General features: G+C 40.4%; 1 protein-coding gene and 1 pseudogene across 3 annotated transcripts in view; one reads left to right on the top strand and one right to left on the bottom strand.

The window, feature by feature from the left end:
* The window catches only part of stab1 (stabilin 1), a 101726-nt gene that overhangs the window by 29707 nt on the left and 49697 nt on the right, over positions 1 to 22322 (bottom strand). For all 3 annotated transcript variants that reach the window (XM_086150060.1, XM_086150059.1, XM_086150061.1), the window contains 13 exons: positions 17911 to 18039; positions 17153 to 17212; positions 15217 to 15393; positions 13935 to 14024; positions 12360 to 12506; positions 11696 to 11752; positions 11420 to 11585; positions 10608 to 10757; positions 8855 to 8959; positions 7363 to 7479; positions 2903 to 3035; positions 2695 to 2755; positions 1779 to 1923 (listed from right to left, as the gene is read on the bottom strand). In XM_086150060.1, the coding sequence (XP_086006186.1) occupies positions 1779 to 1923; positions 2695 to 2755; positions 2903 to 3035; positions 7363 to 7479; positions 8855 to 8959; positions 10608 to 10757; positions 11420 to 11585; positions 11696 to 11752; positions 12360 to 12506; positions 13935 to 14024; positions 15217 to 15393; positions 17153 to 17212; positions 17911 to 18039 (1537 nt within the window). The remainder of the gene's footprint in view (positions 1 to 1778; positions 1924 to 2694; positions 2756 to 2902; positions 3036 to 7362; positions 7480 to 8854; positions 8960 to 10607; positions 10758 to 11419; positions 11586 to 11695; positions 11753 to 12359; positions 12507 to 13934; positions 14025 to 15216; positions 15394 to 17152; positions 17213 to 17910; positions 18040 to 22322) is intronic.
* Positions 19692 to 20451, top strand: LOC147232912 (uncharacterized; annotated as a pseudogene).

The following is a 22322-nucleotide window of genomic DNA, read 5'->3' as shown; positions in this document are numbered from 1 at the left end:
CTAGTTAAGTATAACAAAAAAGGAAGGTCGTGGTCTCTAGATTTCGTTAATTTTGTGATTGGATGGAAAACACAGATAAGGTACAAATCCATATATTCTTTAGGTCCCGTGTTTTTCCATGACCCCGAAAAAGCGAAAGAGAGAGCGCACTCCGTTTCGGGTGGAGATGAAAGCTACAAGGATGATTTATAAACTCGGACATATTTTGGCATCGACACACATCAGCTTCAGTAACGTGTCTATTGCAAACATATGGTTTTTAAAACAAAGTGCAATAAGTGGGGTAGAACAACCTTATGCCTTAAATTTTTGCATCTTCATCCGAACCACCCCTGCAATGGTCAAAACAACTTTCTTTGTCCTTGCTGGAAAAGTGGTATAGCAAGGCAATAAATTTGAAACTTATTCTGAGCATTCATTTTGCAACATTATCAAACAAAGTGAGGAAATTCCCCATGTGCTGTCAAGGTACTAATAAACGTCACAGTGTAAAACACGATATCTGGTGCCACTGACTTTTTCTTCTTTTTTAGATTAAAGTTTTAGAATGATAATATAATATTGTATTGTGGAGTTGTTTTTTTCAGATACACAGAATTGATCATGTGACTAAACGTGTCACTTATTATTTTTTTTCTTTTATAATAATTATTCTTAATTAGGCATCTTGATTTCTCACTCGCTCACCTCTTTTGATTCCTGATGAATTCCTTTGATTTTTTTTTTCAAAGGAAAAACGTTGTAACATTGTAAAATGAGAATGAAATGCAAATAAAAAAAAATGTGAAACACCAACAATTTAAATCAGCACAATGCAAAAAGTTAATAAATTAAGTTAATAAAAAAAAAATCCCACTGCTAAACATCTTATCCTTTTCATTTCCATGTCCAAGCAATGATTGACCAGGAACAGTAATTCATGGGGAAATTAGCCCTTTGAGTCACCATCTTTGTGACTGCGGAATTCAGGCTAGTGCGAATACTGATCGTGACTGAGTTTTACAAGACAGAAACACACATATATATGGCTTTATAAATGCTATAAAGACTGCTTATCCATATTTATGTCTTTGTGCTGTCTCCATACTGCACTGCAGCTAACCGCAAAACATACAGCACGCCTCTTACTGACCACCTAAGGCAACTGTTGTAAGTTCAGGGTTCGTTCACTCGTGCCAAAATATGGCATTGCTCTGAACTGTTGCGTTAATCTGTGGTCTTAATTGGCACCATAACAAGCTTCATGTTTGATAAGCTTCTACGAACTCCAGCTGGATACTGGTGAGTATTCACCAACATCTGTTTACCAATCCTGGACCTAAAAAGGTCAGCTGCTACAGAATCGACTGTTACCATAGCAACAGTGAAGGCGTAACACTGATGTGTCAGTGTGGCTCCTGCTCAGCAAAGGCAATACAACGAATGATAAAGCAGACACTTACCTTTTAGCAGTATTACCATGGTAACGATAGATAACACTATATGTATTGGTTACAAACATTAGAACACATGTTGTATTGGATGGTTTGTAACCACGGTAACAGATCAGTTAGGATGTGTTACCAGGACAACAGAAACACACATTATTCAGACAGCATAGTCAATATAGATGGGTTACCATGGTGCAAGAAACCTCGCGATTTCTTTTGTGTCCATGGCAACAAACATTATACGATGGAAAGAGGGGAGGAAAGGGAAATCCTAAAGCCATAAGATCAGCGACTGTGGTCACGAAACATTAGGGATATGTTAAAGATACAACAGAAGGGATGTGTTACCGTGGTAATGAAGGTCCTTGCAGATGGCAACGGCATCACAGCCTCCATTCTCTTCCAGGCAGCGATCGACAGGGGGCACAATTTTTTCGAGACACTGGATCCCATTACCCACGTATCCCGGGAGGCACTCGCACTGACGTTCGTTCTGAACCAGATTGGTTAAATCAGTTATGAAGCAGCTCATCAGTAACAACTATCTCCCCTTTGTCCTGCCACATGATTTACAATCAATAGTGATTTATGAAGCCCAAGTATAATTCACCTTGACAGTGGAGAATTTGAATATAGCTTTAGAACTTCTATTGTTTCCATTAATCCTCAAGTTAGTCCAAATTGCCCAAAGTCCTCATTAGCAAAAACTAGATTCAAGATTTTTAATTATCATTGTGCTGGAACAGTGAAATTTTTCAGTGAGAGCTCCTGGCTCAAAGTATGTAAAAGGATAATAAATAGACAAAAAATGTATTAAATAAAGCAGCCGTCCTCTAAAAAAAAAAAACCCTGTTCACAAACCTTGTCTAACCCAAAACAACCTCAGTGACATTTACATCATAAGAGAAAAGCTTCACTTAATTGATATACATTTTTCTAATTATACATTATCTTACATTCTTTCAGTTAAAGGTCACATTTGCATTCAGCATTTGCACTGATTATATATTCAGTGCACTAAATTTTGTGCTGGAATTTACATGCATGAGAAGAATGAAAACTGCAGGATCCTGTTTCATCTGAAGAAGTGCCAGTCGGAATCTTAGTTAGAACAGGGCCTCGGAAAAAAGTACAGCTATATAAAGTGATTAGTCTGCATTGATAGGAACAGTGGCTGTTAGTCAGTTACAAAAATGACACCAGTTCATTAGGACACAGACGCTCTGCGAGGCAGGAATGGACTTTCTGCAACATTTCTACTCACCGGTCCTGTGAACTTGCATGAGGCAAAGTCACTGCAGCCTCCATTTTCCATTTCGACGCATCTGGATTACAGACAGACACAAACAGCCGCCTAATGATGTCATAACTCTGACTGAAAAACCACTCGGCAATGACGACAACGGGAAAGCCACAGGTCATCAACCAGGAGTCTATGACAGAGAGAGAACAGAACTGCAAGCTGTGTTCACCTGTTAATGGGCTCGCAGGAGTAGCCATCTCCTTGGTAACCATTCTGACAGGTGCAGTTGACAAGCAGCCCCGTCTGGTTACAGTCTGCATTCTGGTGACAGCCGCCATTGTACTCCGAACAGAGATCTGGAGCTTAAGTGTGTTAAACAAACCAGTCGGTTATTCTCTACAGCTGTGGGTAAGAACGGCATATTTTCTTTATGCGTGTCAGAATATTCATCGATTCTTTTTCCCAACATGCATTAAAATGGACTTTTATATCAATACACACTTACATACCTATCATTCCAAAAAACGATAAGTATCCTTCTTAGTAGCCATTTAATGGAACATTTTATGCTTTTAATGCATTTAACATTATGGGTCTTCCATACATTTCCATATATACTTCCATATTCTTTATATTTTAAAATGAAAAATGTATTAGGGCAGCGTGGCTCCAAGGGTTAGAACGGCTATCCTTGAAACCAAACATTCCCAGTTACATTCCCGTGCTCCCCCAAGCCTAACTATCTAGACTAACCCAAACCGCTCCCCTGGCATTGCCAAGTGGCTGGCGTCTGCTAATAGCTCATGATTGGTTAAACCCAGTATGTATAACTGAATGTGACGAATAAAGTTTCCATTTTTGTTGAACAAACTCCTCTTCATTCCCAAGATATAATATAATTGTCATACATTCCCTAAAAACCTGCAAAACATGGCATGTTAAGAATGAATGTGAAAATCAATTAGATGTTTGTTTGGTTTTTTTTATGTAGGTCTGATTGGTCTCACAGTTTTTCTTTCAGTTAAATATTTAGAAGGTGTCTTCCTTGGGAACTTTGATCTCATGACTGTATAGAATATAATTCTATTTCCCCAAATCACAGGCAGTAAAGTGATTCTACGTGATGTACTGTTGTTTCGCTCTCAATCATTGTTATTCCCCTGAAAAAAGCTGGGGCACCCCAAGGGGAACACCCGCCTCGCACTTTCTGACAAAACACCCAAACTCATCTTTTCATCCTGGTGCAGAGGGACAATATTTTACTCAGCTGCATCTCATATGGAAGGACAAGTAAATAATACAGAAAAGAAATTTGAAATGACTTCCAGTTGAATAATCCAATAATGAGTCAGTCACATGTCCTCAAACCTCTAGATAGAAACCAGACTGAAGGCAAGAAAAACAGAGCGGTGTTGCTCTGGGTCGCGGCAGGGTCACAGTGATCTAACATCCTGCAGCAGGCCTTCATTTAGGACTTTGAGTTAGAGTGTGGAACCGTGTGGGTGCTCGCGTATGTGTGCATGTGTGTGCTAGACATCTGTCAGATTAATTCATACTTCAGACAAAAGCACATTGAAATTTTACTGAATTATTTTTTTCTGGTGTTTGATATTTGTTGCTGTTGTTTTGTTTTTTTTTTGTTTTGTTTTTTTTTTTCAAAATTGCACTGTGGCTATTTGCTGGCTGGCTCTGTGCTTCAAAGGACTATGCAGACTTTTTGAAAAAAAAACAAAAAGAAAAAACCTTCATGGTTGAACAATAATTTGAAAAGCAAATAGATGCAATGTCCTTATACTGATGGACAGGCTGACAGGTGAGGTTAGACAGGAATCTCCATGGTCTGTGAGTATTTGCAGATGACATAGTGATTTGTTGCAAGAGATGGGAGCAGGTGGAGGAAAATCTAGAGTTGGAGGAAAAATATGCCCTGGAGAGAAGAGGAATTAAGGTTTGCTGCTGCAAGACAGAACAGAACCAAGTGGAACAGGGAGGCAAGATGGAGCACAGATAAAGAGGCGGAGGATTTTCGATACCTTGGATCAACTGTCCAGAGCAATGGAGAGTGTGGAAAAGAGTTAAAAGAACATGTGCAAGCCAGTTAGAACAGGTGGAGAAAAAAAAGTCTAGGCTAATGCATGATTAAAGAGTAACGGCAAGAATGAAAGGTGTGATGTACAAGATGTTGATGAGACCAACGATGTTTGGTTCAGAGACAGCGGCAGAGAGGAAAAGACAGGAGGCAGAGCTGGAGGTAGCAGAGTTGAACAGTTGAGGTTCTTTTTGGGAGCGACAAGGATCCAGAACAAGTCCATCAGAGGGACAGTACATGTTAGTTGTTGTCGAGATCAAGTCAAAGAGGCCAAACTGAGATGGTTTGGACATGCACAGAGGAGGGATCAGGATTAGATTTGTAGAAGGATTGAAATGTTTAAAGCACCAGGCAGGAGGTCTAGAGGAAGACCAAAGAGGAGTTTTACGGACAGAGTGAAAGAAGACACGAAGTGGATTGGTGTAAGCGGATGATTCACTGTGGTGACCCTGGAGGGAAACAGCCGAAAGAAAAAGAGGAATAGACGCATTGTGTATTACTACTTTGCAAATGTCAGTCATTCAAAATAGTATGGAATCATGTTACATACAATATATGACTACCCAACTAAATGTAACTAAATGTAAAGTAGCACAATCAGGCGAACTGATTATAAAGTTGCTCAAACTTGTTAAATTAGTTGAGACCAGAGAAAACTGTCAGAAATAGATTGGAAAAGAGAAATCGGCTAGGGTTGAATAAACAACAGCAAAAGGCTTTAAAAATTACAAGGAAGGCTTGGTAAAATTGAAGCCATTATTATATTTTTAAAAGTTTGCACATGCACCATCTCAGTCTGGTCAGATAACCCAGAAGCCAGACTGAGATGGTTTGGTCATGTACAGAGGAGGGATAGTGAATATATTGGAAGATGGATGCTGGAATTGGAGCTGCCAGGCAAGAGGTCTCGAGGGAGATCAAAGAGAAGATTTATAGATGTAGTGAGAGACGATATGAAGTTTGTTGGTGTGAGAAAGGAGGATACAGAGAATAGTGTTCGATGGTAAAAAGGTTGATTCGCTGTGGCGACTCCAGAAGGGAAAAGCCGCATCTGATCACACTGATCTCTTTCAGGTTACCTCGTCTATACAAGATGTAGTCTACCTGCGTGCTCCTACCTCCGCTCTTATAAGTTACCGTTTGTAGCTGTTTTTTCTGGAAAAAGGTGTTCACTACAGCAATTTCCATGCTTTTTGCAAAATCTACCACCATCTGTCCCACTGCATTCCTATCCTATGTACCAAATCTGCCCATCACTTCTTCATCCCCTCTATTGTCTTCACCAACATGTCCATTTCAAGTCTGCACCAATTACTACCCTCTCATCTCTGGGGATATTCTGCATCACTTTATGTAAATCATTCCAGAACTTCTCCTTCTCCTCAAATTCACATCCCAACTGCAGGGCATAGCCACAAACAACATTGTGCATCACACCTTCAATTTCCAGTTTCAGACTCATTAGTCTATCTGACATTCTTTTCACCTTCCTGATCATTCCTCCTTCAAGATAACTCCTGTTCAATTTCTCTTCTTGTCAGTACCATGATAGTACAACTTCAAGCCTGCTCCTATGCTTCTAGCCTTACTTCCTTCCCATCTGGTCTCCTGGACACACAGTATATCCACTTTCCTTCTCTGCATCATGTCCACCAACTCTCTACCTTTTCCTGTCATAGTCCTAATATTCAAAGTCCCTACTTTCAGTCCCAGACTCTTGCCTTTCCTCTTCTCTCTCTGTTTCCAAACACGCCTTCCTCCCCTCCTTCGTTGACCTACCCTAGCCCAGTTTCCATTGGTTCCCTGTAGGTCATCGGTACCAATAGCGGGCCTCGACCGATCCGGTATGATCTGATTATTACGATTAATTCGCACGTTTGGTTTTGGCAAAAGTTTTACGCCGGACGCAACGCTCCGCATTTATCTGGGCTTAGGGCCAGCTCAGGGAGCCACCACCCCATGCCCTCCCGAGGCTGGCTCATGGAGACACCGGCCAGTACCGCCCTGAGGCTGCATTTGAAAACATTTATCTTACTACTGCACATTATTATATCTTACATTATTATCAACTAACCCTACTGCATTATCCACTTTCTGCTGTGTGTGAAATTGAAATTTCTCCACTGTGGGATGATTAAAGGAATATATATTCTATTATTCCCTCTAAAAGAAGAAAAGAAAAAAAAACATGCCTCCTCTGCAGGAAAAAACATATTCTGCTGAGAATTTGGTTGCAGAATGTCATCAAGACCGAGCCATAACTTCATCGACATTTCATTATCCCGATTGTTTTGTTTCATCAACCATTGTGTCTCAGAATAGACGTTGCATTCAGTGTTTGTTTACTATCAACTGTTTAAAAGTCCAGCCTGCTATGTCTACAGTGATGTTTGGTCAGCAGACACCATTAGCAGGGCAAGTCAATGAATTCCTGCCTTATAATGACAACAAACAAGCACTTGTCTTTTTTTTTTTTAACAGATCGACAAATTGGTCTTTCTTCTCTCACTGCAGGGGCCTTTGCATCCGAAGACGCTAAACTGAGCATGCTCAGTATCATGGGTTTGGGAAACTGTGTTCCAAAGCTGCTTTGGACTCACGTGGTTCTTGTTCGCAGAAGGTGCCATTCCCCTGATATCCCGTTTTGCACTGACAGCCAGTCCCTTCCACGCAGATGGCCTGGTCATGGCATTGCCGGCACTCCTCTGGAAGGGAGCCTGAACGCAAAGACAGATGTTGAAAAGTGCGTGTTTCCTGCATTTCTACCTTTAACAACATTTAACTTAAATAAAAGAATTGAAATAACCAATGGGTAACATTGAGACATCGCTCATAAAACTTGTGCAGTTTCCTGGCATTACATATTTGGACATATAGTTATAATTTTAAAGAATAAGAATAGGAACAACTTTATTTATCCTGAAGGAAATTGTTGTGCCAGAGTTTCAAGTAAAACATAACAATAATAAATAATAGTAGGAAGGAGGGAGAATAAGAAATACAAATAAAACTATAAAGTGTCAAAGTCAAGGCTATAAAGTGTTTTAAGGTCTTAAAAAGTACAAAGATTTGAATATTCTTTGTAGAATATATAATATATATAATATATATATATTACCACCCTGGCCCATGTGAGATAGCAGAAGTTGCACGGGGGAAATTTGAATCCATTCATTTTTGGTTCTAAGAGAACAACAACTAACTCATCCTTTAAACATCCTGGATTCATGTTACACTGAGGACAGCGTTACTTTTGCCAAGAAGTTCTGGCAAACCTTGACATCAGCAGACAATCAGCTGTTCCAAGTATCATCTGCTCTTCCACGATTCAGCTGATTCCCCTCCCAACCCTCTGTTGGTAAATCAAGGGCCCCCTTGTGTAAACCACTTTAATCTAATTGAACTTCCTCCCAACTCTTAACTCTTCCCTCCGAAATTCACTTCATTCAACCCTCCACCCTCACAGACTCCGGTGGAGTTACCTCGACCTGTTTTTATGCACGTCAGATGTATGCATTTTGCAACGTAAATGGCGCCTATGATGGCTTGCAGGTGTAATTTTAATGTAACATCTGAGATAGATAAATAGGAACAGATGTAAATATTAGATAATATGCCGACCGGCGAAGAGATCTTGGCTGTCCGAATATCAATCAAAGAAAAAAAATGAAAATGCTATATTGGAAGAGGAACTGTAGTGAAATGCTGCCATATTAATTCAGTCACTCCAACAACATGCATTTGCATACCTTCCCCTTTCATTTGTAATGGATTAAAACAGACAAAGTTATGTTTCATGTCACAGATTTTCTGGATGTTTGGTTAAGATTTGTGATAAATTCGGTTGGAATTCCATCTGGTGTCGACATAGTTATTCCCGCTGTCAGTATTGCAAACTCTGATTTATACCGGGGAGATTACTGCCGCTCTCCCTGCTTCCAGCTTTCTGTGTTTTCTCGTCCAAGGGCAGGGAGGGTCCCAGATCAAGGCTGCGCTCCAAAATAAAACACCGCCAATGCCGATTAACTTTTCTTTTGACTCGAGTGGTCACAACAGAAATATATTCACGTCCTTGTGTTCAGGGAAACTCACCTATTTCGATCTCACACCGTTTGCCCTTCCAGCCCAGCTTGCAGACACATTCACCAGAGCCTTCAATCCCATCATCACACTTCCCCTGCTCTCCACAGCTACATGCTGAGAGGCAGAGAAAGAAGTCCAGATCAAAAGCTTGCACGAGACTGCTCTGTGTTGTTCACAGTGGTGGATAAGACAGGTCTGAATTCCTGGATATCAAATGCTAATCGATGAATTTCTTTAATCACCATAGTGATGGTGGTAGTGGCTACTACATGAAACGTACCAACTATGATGGTAATTTGTAAAACTACAGTGTCCACTGCCATAGCCACAAGCTGTGGTGGCAACGGTTAGCTCACCAAAAACAAACCCAAATCCAGCTTTGATGTTGCATACAAGCTCCACCCAAGTTGTTGAAGCCCTTTTTGTATTTATTTTTTTAGTACTGTAAAAGGTTCTGTCTGGGGCTGTAGGACCTGGAGCTCCCCGCATGCCTCCTGGAGGCCAGTCTGCTGGATGGAGGAGAGCTCCAGCGCCAGGTCTGCGCGCCAACAAAATCAGTGATTTTCTCAAGGGGAGTCTGGACCAAAACTATGTGCAAAGAATATTTGTGTTTAATGTCACGTAGAGATCGGCTGAACGGCATTCATGCTGAGGTTCTTTTACTGTTTTTCATCATTCTAAACTCCCAAAAAGTCTCCAAAAAGTGTCTTGACGTCCTCCTGTGAGGGGTGGTGAATCCCTGATCAACATTGAAACTAATTACAATGAGTAATGATACAAAGATTTTCTATAAGTTGATGGTAAGACTATAAAAATTTTTTACAATTACCTTGAGTCCTTTAAAGATGGACAAAACAATATATTAAGCAGAGATAGAAGAATCACATCTCCAAACTGACAATCACAAATTGTTGGAACAATTAGATTTTTGAGAATATGAAGCTCCAAATCAAAACTTGACGCTGATCATTAGGTGGTGGAGTTTGCAATTCAAGCAAAATATGCAAGATAGTTGGTTTTTTTTCTTTTTTATTTGTTTCATCTTTGACTCATTCTTTCTGCTTTGTCTGTACTTGGGGTCATGACAGAAAGCCACTGGAACCTAAACCGATGATGCTCAGTAGTAAAGGTTTGGACCTCATCGGCAGGGTGACTGAGTGAAGACAGCTGGCAGGTTCATCTGGGGCGGGAAGTGCACCCAGCTGTGTGATGGTGAGTGTGTAGCGTTGCTATAGTGACAGACGGCCGTCAAGCCGATAGCAGTGAGCCCAGTTGAGATTTCTAGATATATTTTAAGGGATAGTCAGCAGGAATAAATTCAAGTTCTTGTGTCGACCGCACCTCATGGCTTCCGCTTTAGCAGTTATTGGCTGATCGTTCACGCAGTTGCATTCGTACGCTTCTTCGGAAACGTACATACCTGACCTGCTGAGGCCAGACCAATTCCACGTGTAAGTAACAAACTGAATTCAGAGTCAGCGTGTTTACTCCTACAACCCTTTTTGATCCTGTTGAACATGTTTGAGGCTGAAACCATATGAGGCACGTTGGAGAAAAACTTTCTTCTCTGTTCAGCGATACTGTAAATCTCTCCCGCAAACCGTTCTCAGCTATTACGTCTCAGATGCCGAGATTTTTCCTGCATGCTGGCAAAAAAAGGTCAGCAAAGTGCCTTTACAAAACCTGTGAGTCCACCTGGTCACAAGTGAGCTGTGAACTTGTACATGTTATGTGTGAGTTACAAATGCGCCTGATAACAAACCTGTGCAGTTGGAGCCATAATATTTGCTCCTACATAGCTGGCAGGCAGTTCCTGTGAAGCCTTTACGACATGCGCAGCCTCCAGAACCATTTAGACCATCATTGCAGTAACCGTGGTTACTACAGGGGGCCTCAACACCACCTGGGCAAACTAAAGACACAAAAAAAAAGAATTGCAGTTCAATGAATTATCATTAGTACCTTTTAAAAGTCACACCATAGTAAGACACTTGTGATCATTCTAATGTAATGCTATCATTTATGGGACTTAAGTCTGAATTTCTGCTAAACTGAGCCAATGTGTTACTTCAATGCTTCATCACGTGACTCCTTCTGTGCCATCTGACAGTGACTGAGATATAAAATAGTGATATATATATATATATATACATACATATGTATGTATACACACATATATATACTGCTCAAAAAAATAAAGGGAACACTTGAACAACACAATGTAACTCCAAGTCAATCACACTTCTGTGAAATCATAGTGTCCACTCAGGAAGCAACACAGATTCATTTTGACTTGTTTTAAGGACATTACATCAAAGTTGGATCAGCCTGGAGTTTGTTTTTACACTTTAATTTTGAGTGTGATTCCTAATCCAGACCTCCAGGGGTTGATACAATTGATTTCCATTGATCATTTTTGTTTGATTTTGTTGTCAGCACATTCAACTGTGTAAAGAGCAAAGTATTTCATAAGAATATTTCATTCATTTACACACACACACACACACACACACACACGACTGCCCCCTAATACCCAGACAGTCACTACGAGCCTTTCCCAAGCAGGATCCATACCTTGACAGTCTCGACCATAGTGATTTTTGCAGCACTTTTGAGTCCAGCTGAAATACTGACAGACTCTCCTACAGCCGTCGGTGCTCAAATGGTCCACCCTCGAAAGCAATGGCAAGCGTCTGCTTGAAATCAGGCTGGGAAAGTTCAAACAAGTCTCTACCCTTCCCTGGAAGGAAAAGTGAGTAGCGTTTATCATCACACCCATATTGACGGAACCTGTTTTTTTTTTTTTTTTGTTTGTTTTTTTTTTTCATTTTGCTGCATGGAAGAGCTTACTGTATCTTTGTATCGGTAAAGACATCTTGGAGGGAGAGAACATCGTCCACAGCGTCCCTGAGATAGAGCAGGATTGCAGTTTAGTGTTAAACAGAGGCTGGATGGTTTAGATCTACTGACAAACTCACAGCATTGTGGAGGCCATTATCCCATCACATTAAGGTCAGTCAACCCTGTTAATTTACCCGCTATTTTAAGACTAGGTGGAAAAGAGAGAAACCGAAAGAAATGCGATATCTTTTGCTGTGGAGAAACCTCACACACCTCCCTGAAATATACCTTGCCTTCTCTGGATTGCATTTAAGACATGCATGTGAAAACTCAGTTAGCTGTTGTTTTTTTTTCATGTAATTCCCTCTTTACGCTCCTCTGCATTTAATTCCAAAATAGTGTCTGGTACCTGACACAAGCACTGGAGGTATTTACGGTTTCCAAACACATTTACACTGAATTTTTGTCAAAATCGTCTAGTGGCAACTGGACTTGAATTTCTTCACTTTCTTCAAGTGAAGAAATTCAAGTCCAGTTTTTGATTTTGACAAGATTTTGACAAGAATTCACCATAACCTGGGTGATTGAGAACTCCACAGACACATCTACACAGAACTAAGAAACTGAAATTCAAACTTCTAGAAGTAAAGATAAGAACAGTAGTGCTACTGACGTAGACGGTTCGGTTGTCAATGTTGTCACAGTGCGCTCCTAAGCCAGGAGTCTCAAGTAACTGGTCGATGCCGAAGCCGATCCCTTCTCTGAAGTCCAGGAAGCGCTCCACTACTTTGGCAGCGTTATCGTTGACTAATACAGCTCCCTTGGTGAACACACAAATACACATACAACATGGATGACTCTTAAAACTGTCAGAAACATTTAGCATCCTTGCATTAAAAACACAGTAAAGAGCAGGCTCACTATTTTAGCAGATCATAGATAACAAGTCTAGTTGAAAAGTACACACCATTATTTATGTGTTACGTCATGTAGTTTTTTTTTTTTTAAGTTTTTTTTTTCCCCATTGTCCATTTCCTAACATGCATCATTTGAAGCTGGAATGTCACACTGAATACAATTGTAAATGAATGAGAAAAGCAAAATCAAATTGTACATTATTCTTAATGAAGTACTTATTGATGCAGCGTACATTTTTCATGTAAACTTCAGTAAACACAAGTTTGTATTATTTTGTCTATGGCTGTGTTAGCTTCTGTATGTATGAAATTCTTGCAAGCCCCCTATAAAAGAATGAAAAAAAACTTTAAGTTTAAAAAAATTTGAAATGTTTACATAGTTTGCGTAACCCATATATCATCCTCAATATATCAGATGATGAACATGCGCATGACTGGCTGAAACGAGGGCTCTTCTGCAGGAGCTCAGATTCTTAAAGGAACAAGTCCGATGTTTATCAGGGCTGTCCCTCACCTGACGTCTCCACGTGGTGCTAGTAAAGGTCAGAGCTGATTCTGGAAAAAAGAAAAAAAATCTTCCCGCTGATCTAGACAGCCTTAATAACACCAGCCCCCCTGCCATATCTAGTCTGATCACGTCCTCAATATTCTCTGCATTTGAAGGTTTCCTCAAGGTTCCCAGACACAGAACAATCCCCTCAGGAGTGGAAGTGGCTGAATAAACAGTAATATCAGCTCTGTGGAGATTTTCCACTACAGGCTTAAAACTAGTTTGCCATCGGTTCTTTCTGGAGTCAAAATTTGGAGGAATGTTCTAGTAAACCCTAATGATGAGTGGCTGTAAGATCCTCATCATTGAGTTCAGTCAGTGTGTTTCTGTCTTCCCAAAGACTTGTCTGTTGTTCAGATTACATTGTTGGGCTTTTGTTTGTCATTTATTAACAGCAGAGTGATAACAAGACGGTGGTTAATTGAGCTTTGTGACACTTGTGTCCATAAATCAACTCTTAGGTTCAGAGATGTGCAAGGTGATGGGTGTAAGATGACATCATTAATCATTGACTCCCAATCAGGATTAGTAACTCAACTTTCACTGTTTCAGTGAATTTAAACATTTAAACCTGAAAAGCAATAGATCAGCATTTGGTCTTTCAACAAAACAACATGACTGCATGTTGCCATTGTGGCAAAGATGGTGTGTATACAAGTATGAAATACGGTCACACTGCACCATGGTGATGTGAACAAACACCAGTTACCATAGCAACGTGTAGCTACCAGTGCAGAAGTCAACACAGCACCATTTTTTGTACGTATGAGTGTTTTCTCACCACCAGGGTCTTGTCACAGCTGAACCTTATGGTAGATCCATGCATGGTGCGGAATTTTGTGTATTTAGAAGGTTGACTGACAGTCATTACCTAAAACACACAAAAAACACAAGCACATCAGAGGGTATTCTTCAGGAACTATGATCAGTACATTCATTTAGTTGTTCAGTTTCCATGGAAGAAGAAGAACCGGGACTGACACGAATCTATAGCGAAACACAGTCAAGGATGGCCAATAAACTGAAGATGATGAGAGATCCATTATCATTATTTGAAAGAAATAGACCGCATTCTAGAGTATTTCTCCCCAACTTTTTAGCATTCCACATTATTGTAGAATCTAGAATCTTTACAAAACACAACGAAATAAGAGGAAGAAAGAAATAAGGACTATCTGGATAACATAAACCAAACAATTTCACATGAATTACTAGAGGCGCATGATCAACATGTCGATTACTTTTCACTCTTCAAGAATTCCTGAAACACTAATCCCGTTTTATTAATTTGCCACAGTGTGATGGATGAGCAGCCTGGAAACCCTCTACAAGTGTGACACAATATCAGTGCTCTGCAGAGAACAAAAATTGATGCATTTTTCAAGAAGGAAAACTTGATTCTGCCATCGGTTTTTATCAGTTTATACATTTGTTTGTTCTTTTGTTTTTTCATTCATTCAGGGCCACACAGAGATATACAACCATTCCCGCTCTCATTCACACAGCTGCGCAATTTAAACTCTACAATCAATCTACTACATGTTTTTGGACTGCGGGATGAAACAGTGGAACTGGGAGCAAACCTACACAGACGCAGCAAGAACAAGTAAACACTAACCACTGCACCACTGTGCTGCTATTGCATTACACATAAGCCATATTTAACAGACACAAATTAATTTTCTTCAACTTTGAAATCAATTATAAGTATTTGTAGGAACATTGGGATCATTTGTGGTCATTTTTCAGCTTTGTAGGTCTATTAAAGGTATTTCATCTGGTGTTTATGTAGTTCTTACATAGTTTATGGGGTATTCACTAGTCCTTCAAAATCCAAAAAACAGTTGCCCTCAATATCAGTCTTAATTGAAAGAGAAACTCATCAAACTACCATAAAACTTGGAAGTTTAAGAAAAACAGTGACATATCAATCAATGTGAGGTTTCCCTGTGGGTTGAGCTTTACGTACACATTTAGCCTCAACCAGTCATGACAGTGAAATCTCTTCGGTATCGAAGTATTGAATTTCACATTATAGATCTGGACCATCTGCTTCAACCTACCCGGGAGCTCCGTATGATGTGTGCTTTCACAATAGCAGCCATCTCGTCCTGGTGATCCGGGCTGGAGAGCCAGCGCTGCCTTTCCACCGGTAGGGAGTTTAGAGCCTCGTCCGTGGGCCAGAAGATGGTGAAGGGCTGGTGGATGGGCGTCTGAAGAATTGGGATCATCCCGGCATTCTGCACAAGACCAGATGGTCAGGAGTTAATGTGCAATACATACATGTATGTTCATCATCGTCTCAACACGGACATGACCAAGGAGATGATAGTGGACATCGGGGAAGGAGAGAAGACCTCATCAGCCACTGTTCCTCCAAGGTCTTGAGGTTGAGCGGGTGAGCAGCTTCGAATACCTGGGTGTCCACATAAGCGAGGACCTCACATGGTCCCTCAACACCACACAGATGGTCAAGAGGGCTCAACAGCGGCTGTACTTCCTGAGGAGGCTGAGGAGATTTGGCATGTCGCCTAAGATCCTCAGCAACTTCTACAGCTGCATTGTTGAGAGCCTCCTAACCAGCTGCATCACCGTGTGGTACGGCAGTACCGCTGCTCTGGACCGCAGACGCCTGCAGCGAGTGGTAAAGACTGCAGAGAGGATCACCAGAACCCCACTGCAGAGACTCCACAGAGCCTCTGCACACTCCTACCCTCCGGCTGGAGGTACAGGAGTGTGAAATGTAGAACGACACGGCTGAAGAATTCGTTCTGCCCGACTGCCATCAGACTCCTGAACAGCTGACACTCTTTCTTTTTTGCACTTTACATGAAGCACAGCCAACGCTGTGTTCATTTCGCACATGCAATCACTGAACTCAACTTTGCACCTGCACTTTATGAGTTGCACACCAAACTGCACTCAAATGTCTTATTGCACTGCCACACTGTTCATACTTATAATATTTATAAAATATTTACTATCATTATTTCTCATAAATTCATAACCAAATGCAATACGGTAAGCAAAGTAGAAATTTCACTGTATTTCTACACTGTGCATGTGACAATAAACACTTAAATAAATCTTAAATCTTATGATAAAGAAAAACACTAACACCAAGAGATAAAAATATCTTGAGCATCATTTACTGGAATTTTTTTTAACAGCTGTGGAGAGAACGGAAAGCTAGCATGAAGTACTTTTCAATGGAAATATCATTTTGGTTGCAGTAATGTCTTCATTGGTTTCCATTTCTTTATGTTTTTTTGTTGAGGGGCGATGTTGCATAGAATAAAAAGGAAAAAACAAAAAAGCACGAAGACTTATTTCCAACACAACAAGGACTCAACAAAGAATATGCTTGATAGATATATTTTAAACCAAAACTCCTGACGTTATTGTCCTCAACCAGCAAGGATTACCAGACACAAGACTTAAATTGCCTTATCCTTCAGACATGGTTGCATTCATTTAAAAAAAAATTCGTATTTTGTTGTCATTTTCATTCTTTTTCCCTTATTTTTGAAAACTTGAACTCACGCTTATATCTAGTGGTTGTTATGCATCATTTTATCTAATCTTGGTTGTCCTTTGGTTTTTAATATAAATTAAACCTTTTATTCTCCCCTTTGTTTTATATTATATACTTGAGATGCGTATTTTTTAAGAGCCATGAGAATAAATGCTTAAACTAAAAAAAAAATTTTTACAACAACACTGGCGTTGCTGTGTTTTTCAGACACATTCCATCTGAATAATAGACAAGAAGTTGTGTTCCACAACATTTTTTGTTCAATTTAGAGTTTTTTTAAAATGTCCTTCTAACCTGTAAGATTATCTAACATAAGAAGGTTGGGTCAGACCAGGGCAATGGACACTCCTCTCAGAACTCGTCACACATTGGGAATGGGACTTGAATAAGACAAGATACGGGGGTTCTACAGCAACACGGCAGACGACGACAACAACGAAGAGCAAAGGACAAAGGGTTTTTACCTCGATCAGTTTGTAGAAGCGAGTGTAGCCATAAACGGCTGCTGCAGTTGAGAAGTTGATCTAAAGAGAGAAACAGAAGTTGCCCATTTTCAGTCAGCTTTGTTTGATTGGCTTCTGGCTCCCTGTAGTCTATTGATCAATGAATTCACTACACTGAAAAAGATTTTTTCAATAATTTGTCATTTGTCCACTTTCTGGGCATATTGGCAGACCACGTGTTCTCTAAATCATGCTGTAAATGCATGACTTAAAATACTGTATATCCAATTAAAATATTTAACCAACTGTTAGCTGTTAGTAAGTTACTGTTATAACTGTTGGTAAGTTAACAATAAGAAAATTTGATCTGAAAAGTAAACAAAATATTTGCAAATTTCCTCCCAGCCAATTCTGCCTTTTTTCATTATCACAAATTGACAATAATGATCTATGACAATGCTACTAATTAATTAAAAATATAAATTCCAGCATTGTCACATCTGAAGACAATAAACATGTTGCTTGTTTATAATAATAAACTTTATAATGATAATAATAATAATACAATAATAATAATGCTTGTTTTCTAGATAGATCAGTTGGCAGGTTCTCTTGACCTCTTGGTATTTTTCTCGACACTCCCAAAACAATTTGGCTATATGTTCACTTTTCCTATATAATTCTAGACCTTTTAAAACTACAACATTTCCATTTTTAAAGTCTGACGTCTCCAGGTTTTCAACATCTATACAAGCCCGGTGACTAAATAAGAAGCACACCTTGTCAAGATTTGGTTTGTCCGTCAGCGTGTAGGGTATTAGCAGGGTGTCGATGTGATGAATGATTCCATTGGATGTGGTGTAATCACTCTTTATGATCCTTGACCTGTTGTTGACCCAGACTGAACCCTGCAGTGGGAAGCAATGACAAGGTGAGCTGAAAGGTGAAACCAGACAGAAATACCACATATAAAGCATTTTGAAGATGAATCAAGTCTAATTATCATCAAAATTTTCTTCATGAAGATCAGGCCACAATTGCTGAGAGGTCACTGTTTACATGGAAATATGTTACTTTGATTTCTTTTACTGCTAGATCAACCCCTTTGGGTGGATCACCTTCCTTTCACGGGGTTTACCTTCCCAAAAGGCATCAACAACTAAATGATCACTCATCACACTGCTAAAAATGTACTAAATTCATGAGTACATGGTAAAAATTACCATTAACATGCTTTCATTAACACATAGTAATCATTCATAATTAACTTTTATTATTTTAATTGAACTTTAATCTCTTGTTAACTATTTATTAGTACCCCAGTAGTAAACAGACTTTAAGACATGGACTTTCGGACATGTATAAGTATTAGAATCCTTCAATGGCAATATTTCAGAGTTGAATTGGCTGCCTTCTGTCTCTTAGTGTCCAAACTTGCTATCATTAGAGACCAACAAGACCCCAGGCAGACATTTTTGGCAAAGAAACAAGGAAAGCTTTGCATGCTTCAAACACAGGCTAGGCAACTTTAACCTCTTCAGATTTTTTTTCCTCCCTATCCCCCAACCCCCCAAAAAACAATGGAATGCTCGCAGATAGGCAATTGATTCCATGAGAGTGATTTTGAATCACTGAATGAAATATATAGAATGTAGCCTCAAGGCAGCACAGGCCAGTGCGTCCCTGAGCCAATCCCAAGTCTGGATAAATGCAGAGGGTTGCATCAGGAAGAGCATCAAGCATAAAACTGTTGCCATAACCAAACATGCGAATCAAACCTAATAATCTCATACCAGATTGGTCAAGGCCCAGGTTAACAACAACTGACATTGGTACCAATGACCTACTGGGTACCAGTGGAAAATGGTCTACTGTGGGTCGAAGAAGGAGGGAAGGAGCGCGTGTTCGGAAGCAGAGAGTAAAGGAAAGGCAAGAGTCTAGGACTGAGAGAAGGGACTTTGAATATTGGGACTACAACAGGAAAAAGTAGAGAGTTGGTGATGCAGAAAAGGAAAGTGGATATACTGCGTGTCCAGGAGTCCTGTACTATTATGGTACTGACAGGAAGAGAAATGGAGTAGGAGTTATCTTGAAGGATGAGTTTGTTAGGAATGTTCTGGAGGTGAAAAGACGGCCAGATTGACTGATGAGTCTGAAATTGGAAATTGAAGGTGTGATGCTCAATGTTGTTAGTGGCTATGCCCCACAGATTGGATGTAAGTTAGAGGAGAAGAAGTTCTGGAATGAGTTAGACCAAGTGACGCAGGATTTCCCCAGAGATGAGAGTCGTAATTGGTACAGGCCATAGAGGGGATGAAGAAGTGATTGGCAGATTTGGTATACAGGATATCAACGCACCGACACATGGTGGTACACCTTGCAAAGGATGGAAATGGCTTTGGTGAACACTTTTTTCCAGAAAAGACAGGAACATATGGTAACTTATAAGAGTGGAGGTAGGAGCAAGCAGATAGACAACATCTTTTATACACGAGGTAACCTGGAAGAGATCAGTGACTGCAAAGTAGTTGTAGGTGAGAGTGTAGCCAGACACCATAGGATGGTGGTTTGCAGAGTGACTCTGATGGCAAGGGAGATCAAGAGGGCAAAGGTAATGCAAAGGACAAAGTGGTGAAAGCTGACAAGGGAGGAGTGTTGTATGGTTTTCAGGGAGGAGTCTAGAAAGGCTCTGGGTGGTCAGGGAGAGCTTTCAGATGACTGGGCAACTACAGCTAATCTTATCAGGGGGACAAGTAGGAGAGTGCTTGGTGTATCATTTGGAAGGAAAATAGATAAGGAGATTTGGTGGTGGAATGAGGAAGTGCAGGCGCATATACAGAGAAAGCAGTTAGCAAAGAAGAAGTGGGACACTGTAGGGACTGAAAAGAACAGAGAGGACCACAGGGAGACAGAGTGTACGGTAAAGATAGAGGTAGCAAAGGCAAAACAAAGGGTGTACAATGACTTGTATGCCCGGTTGGACAGTAAGGAGAGAGATAATGATCTATACATCTTGGCAAGATGGAAATGATGTGCGGAAGGTCCGGGAGATTAAGGATAGACAGGGATATGTGTTGACAGATGCTACAAGTGTGATGGGAAGATGGAAAGAGTACTTTGAAGAGCTGATGAATGAGAAAAATGAAAGACTGGCAATGGTAGAGGAGGTGACTATTGTAGACCACAAAGTAGCAGAGCTTAGTAAAAGAGAAGTGATGAAAGCATTGAAGAGGATGAAAAGTTGAAAAGCAGTTGGTCCTGATGGTACACCTGTGGAGGTATGGAAGTGTCTAGGAGAGGCAGCTAGAATATCTGGCTAGATTATTCAACAAGATCTTAGAGTGTGAGAAGATGCCTGAGGAGTGGAGAAGTAGTGTGATGGTGCCCATTTTTAAGAATAACTGGGATGTACAGAATTGCTGCAACTATAGAGGGATAAAGTTGATGAGCCATACAATGAAGTTATGGGAAAGTGTAGTGGAAACTAGACTGACAGCAGAAGTCAGCATTTGTGAACAGCAGTATGGCTTCATGCCTAGAAAGAGTACTACAGATGCAGTATTTGCTTTGAGAATGCTAAAAGTACAGAGAAGGTATGACAGGGTGCCAAGAGAGGAACTCTGGTATTGTATGAGGAAGTCTGGAGTGGCAGAGTAGTATGTTAGACCAGTGAACCGCCATGAGGGACCAGCTCTGAGCCCCTTCTTGTTTGCCGTGGTGATGGACAGACAGATGAGATTAGACAGGAATCTCCAGGGACCATGAGGTTTGCAGATGACATTGTGATCTGTGGTGAGTGCAGAAAACAGGTTGAGAAAAATCTAGAGAGGTGGATGTATGCAAAGAGAGGAATGAACGTCACAACATGACAGAATATATGTGTTTGAATGAGAGGCACCCAGGTGGAACAGTGAGGCTATGGCAGAGGTGTGCAAACCGCAGCCCGCGGGCCACATCCGGCCCGTTGGTCTTTTTAATCAGGCCCGCCAAAGACTGGTACAGAATTCATACTTGAAGTGAATGATTGAATGATTGGATCATTGAATGTAGGAGCTCAAACAGGACACAATTTCATTTTTGGAGCTACTTGAGAATTTTCCTGAGCTGAATGACACAAATTGGCTTTGTGATTAACCTTTACTGTGAACATACTGACACACATGAATGAGCTGGATGTGAAGCTACAAGGGAAAAAACGGTTTGTGCATGAAATGTAAGCAAATGTCAGAGCCTTCAAAACTAAGCTACTTTTATTTACAAAGCAAATGTCAAACAATGTTCAGAAAAATGTCAGACGAGTCTGATATGTACTGTTAACAAATGAGTTCTTTTTACTTTTTTTTTTTTTTTATATGTATCGTATGTTGTGCCGACCTGGCCCCTCTGTCAAATTTAGAAAGTCAATGCGGCCCCTGAGCCAAAAAGTTTGCCCACCCCTAGGCTACGGAGAGTGGAGATAAAGAAGTTGGAGGATTTCAGGTATTTGGGATCAACAGTCAAGAGCAGAGCAGAGTGTGGAAAAGAGGAGAAGAAATGGGTTCCAGCAGGTTGGAATGGGTCGAGAAAAGTGTCAGGGGTACTATGCGATACAAGACTATTAACCAGAATGAAAAGAACGGTGTACAAGACAGTAGTGGAACCAACAATGCTGTATGGCCTAGAAACAGTGACAATGATGAAAAGACAGGAGGAGGTGGAGGTCGCAGAGATGAAGATACTAAGGTTCTCTTTGGGAGTGACAAGGATGGATAGGATCAGGAATGAGTCTATCAGAGGAACAGCACGTTAGATGTTTTGGAGAGAAGCCAGACTGAGATGGTTCGGTCATGTACAGAGGAGGGATAGTGGATATATTCGTAGATGAATGCTGGAATTGGAGCCTCCAGGCAGGAGGTCTAGAGGAAGACTAAAGAGAAGATTTATGGATGTAGTGTGAGAGGATATGAAGGTCATTGATGTGAGAGAGGGGGATACAGAGAATAGGGTTAGATGGAAAAGGTTTATTTGTTGTGGCAACCCCTGAGGGGAAAAGCCGAAAGGTGAAGAAGAAGAATGAAATATATGGAAAATGAAAGGATGAAAAGGAAAAACAAATTACAATTTGATCAACACCATCGTCCCACCAAAAACACCACTAGTATGGGAGCATATAGGTATCACCATTCTTAATCAGAATGTTGTCGCACATTTT

This window comes from Fistularia commersonii, chromosome 7 (genome assembly GCF_037954325.1).
Source record: "Fistularia commersonii isolate RoL2024-O1a breed Wild chromosome 7, RoL_Fcom_v1.0, whole genome shotgun sequence".
NCBI classification, from domain to species: Eukaryota; Metazoa; Chordata; class Actinopteri; order Syngnathiformes; family Fistulariidae; genus Fistularia; species Fistularia commersonii.
The sequence above is the reverse complement of the archived record's forward strand: the minus strand, read 5'-3'. Positions and strand labels throughout refer to the sequence as shown.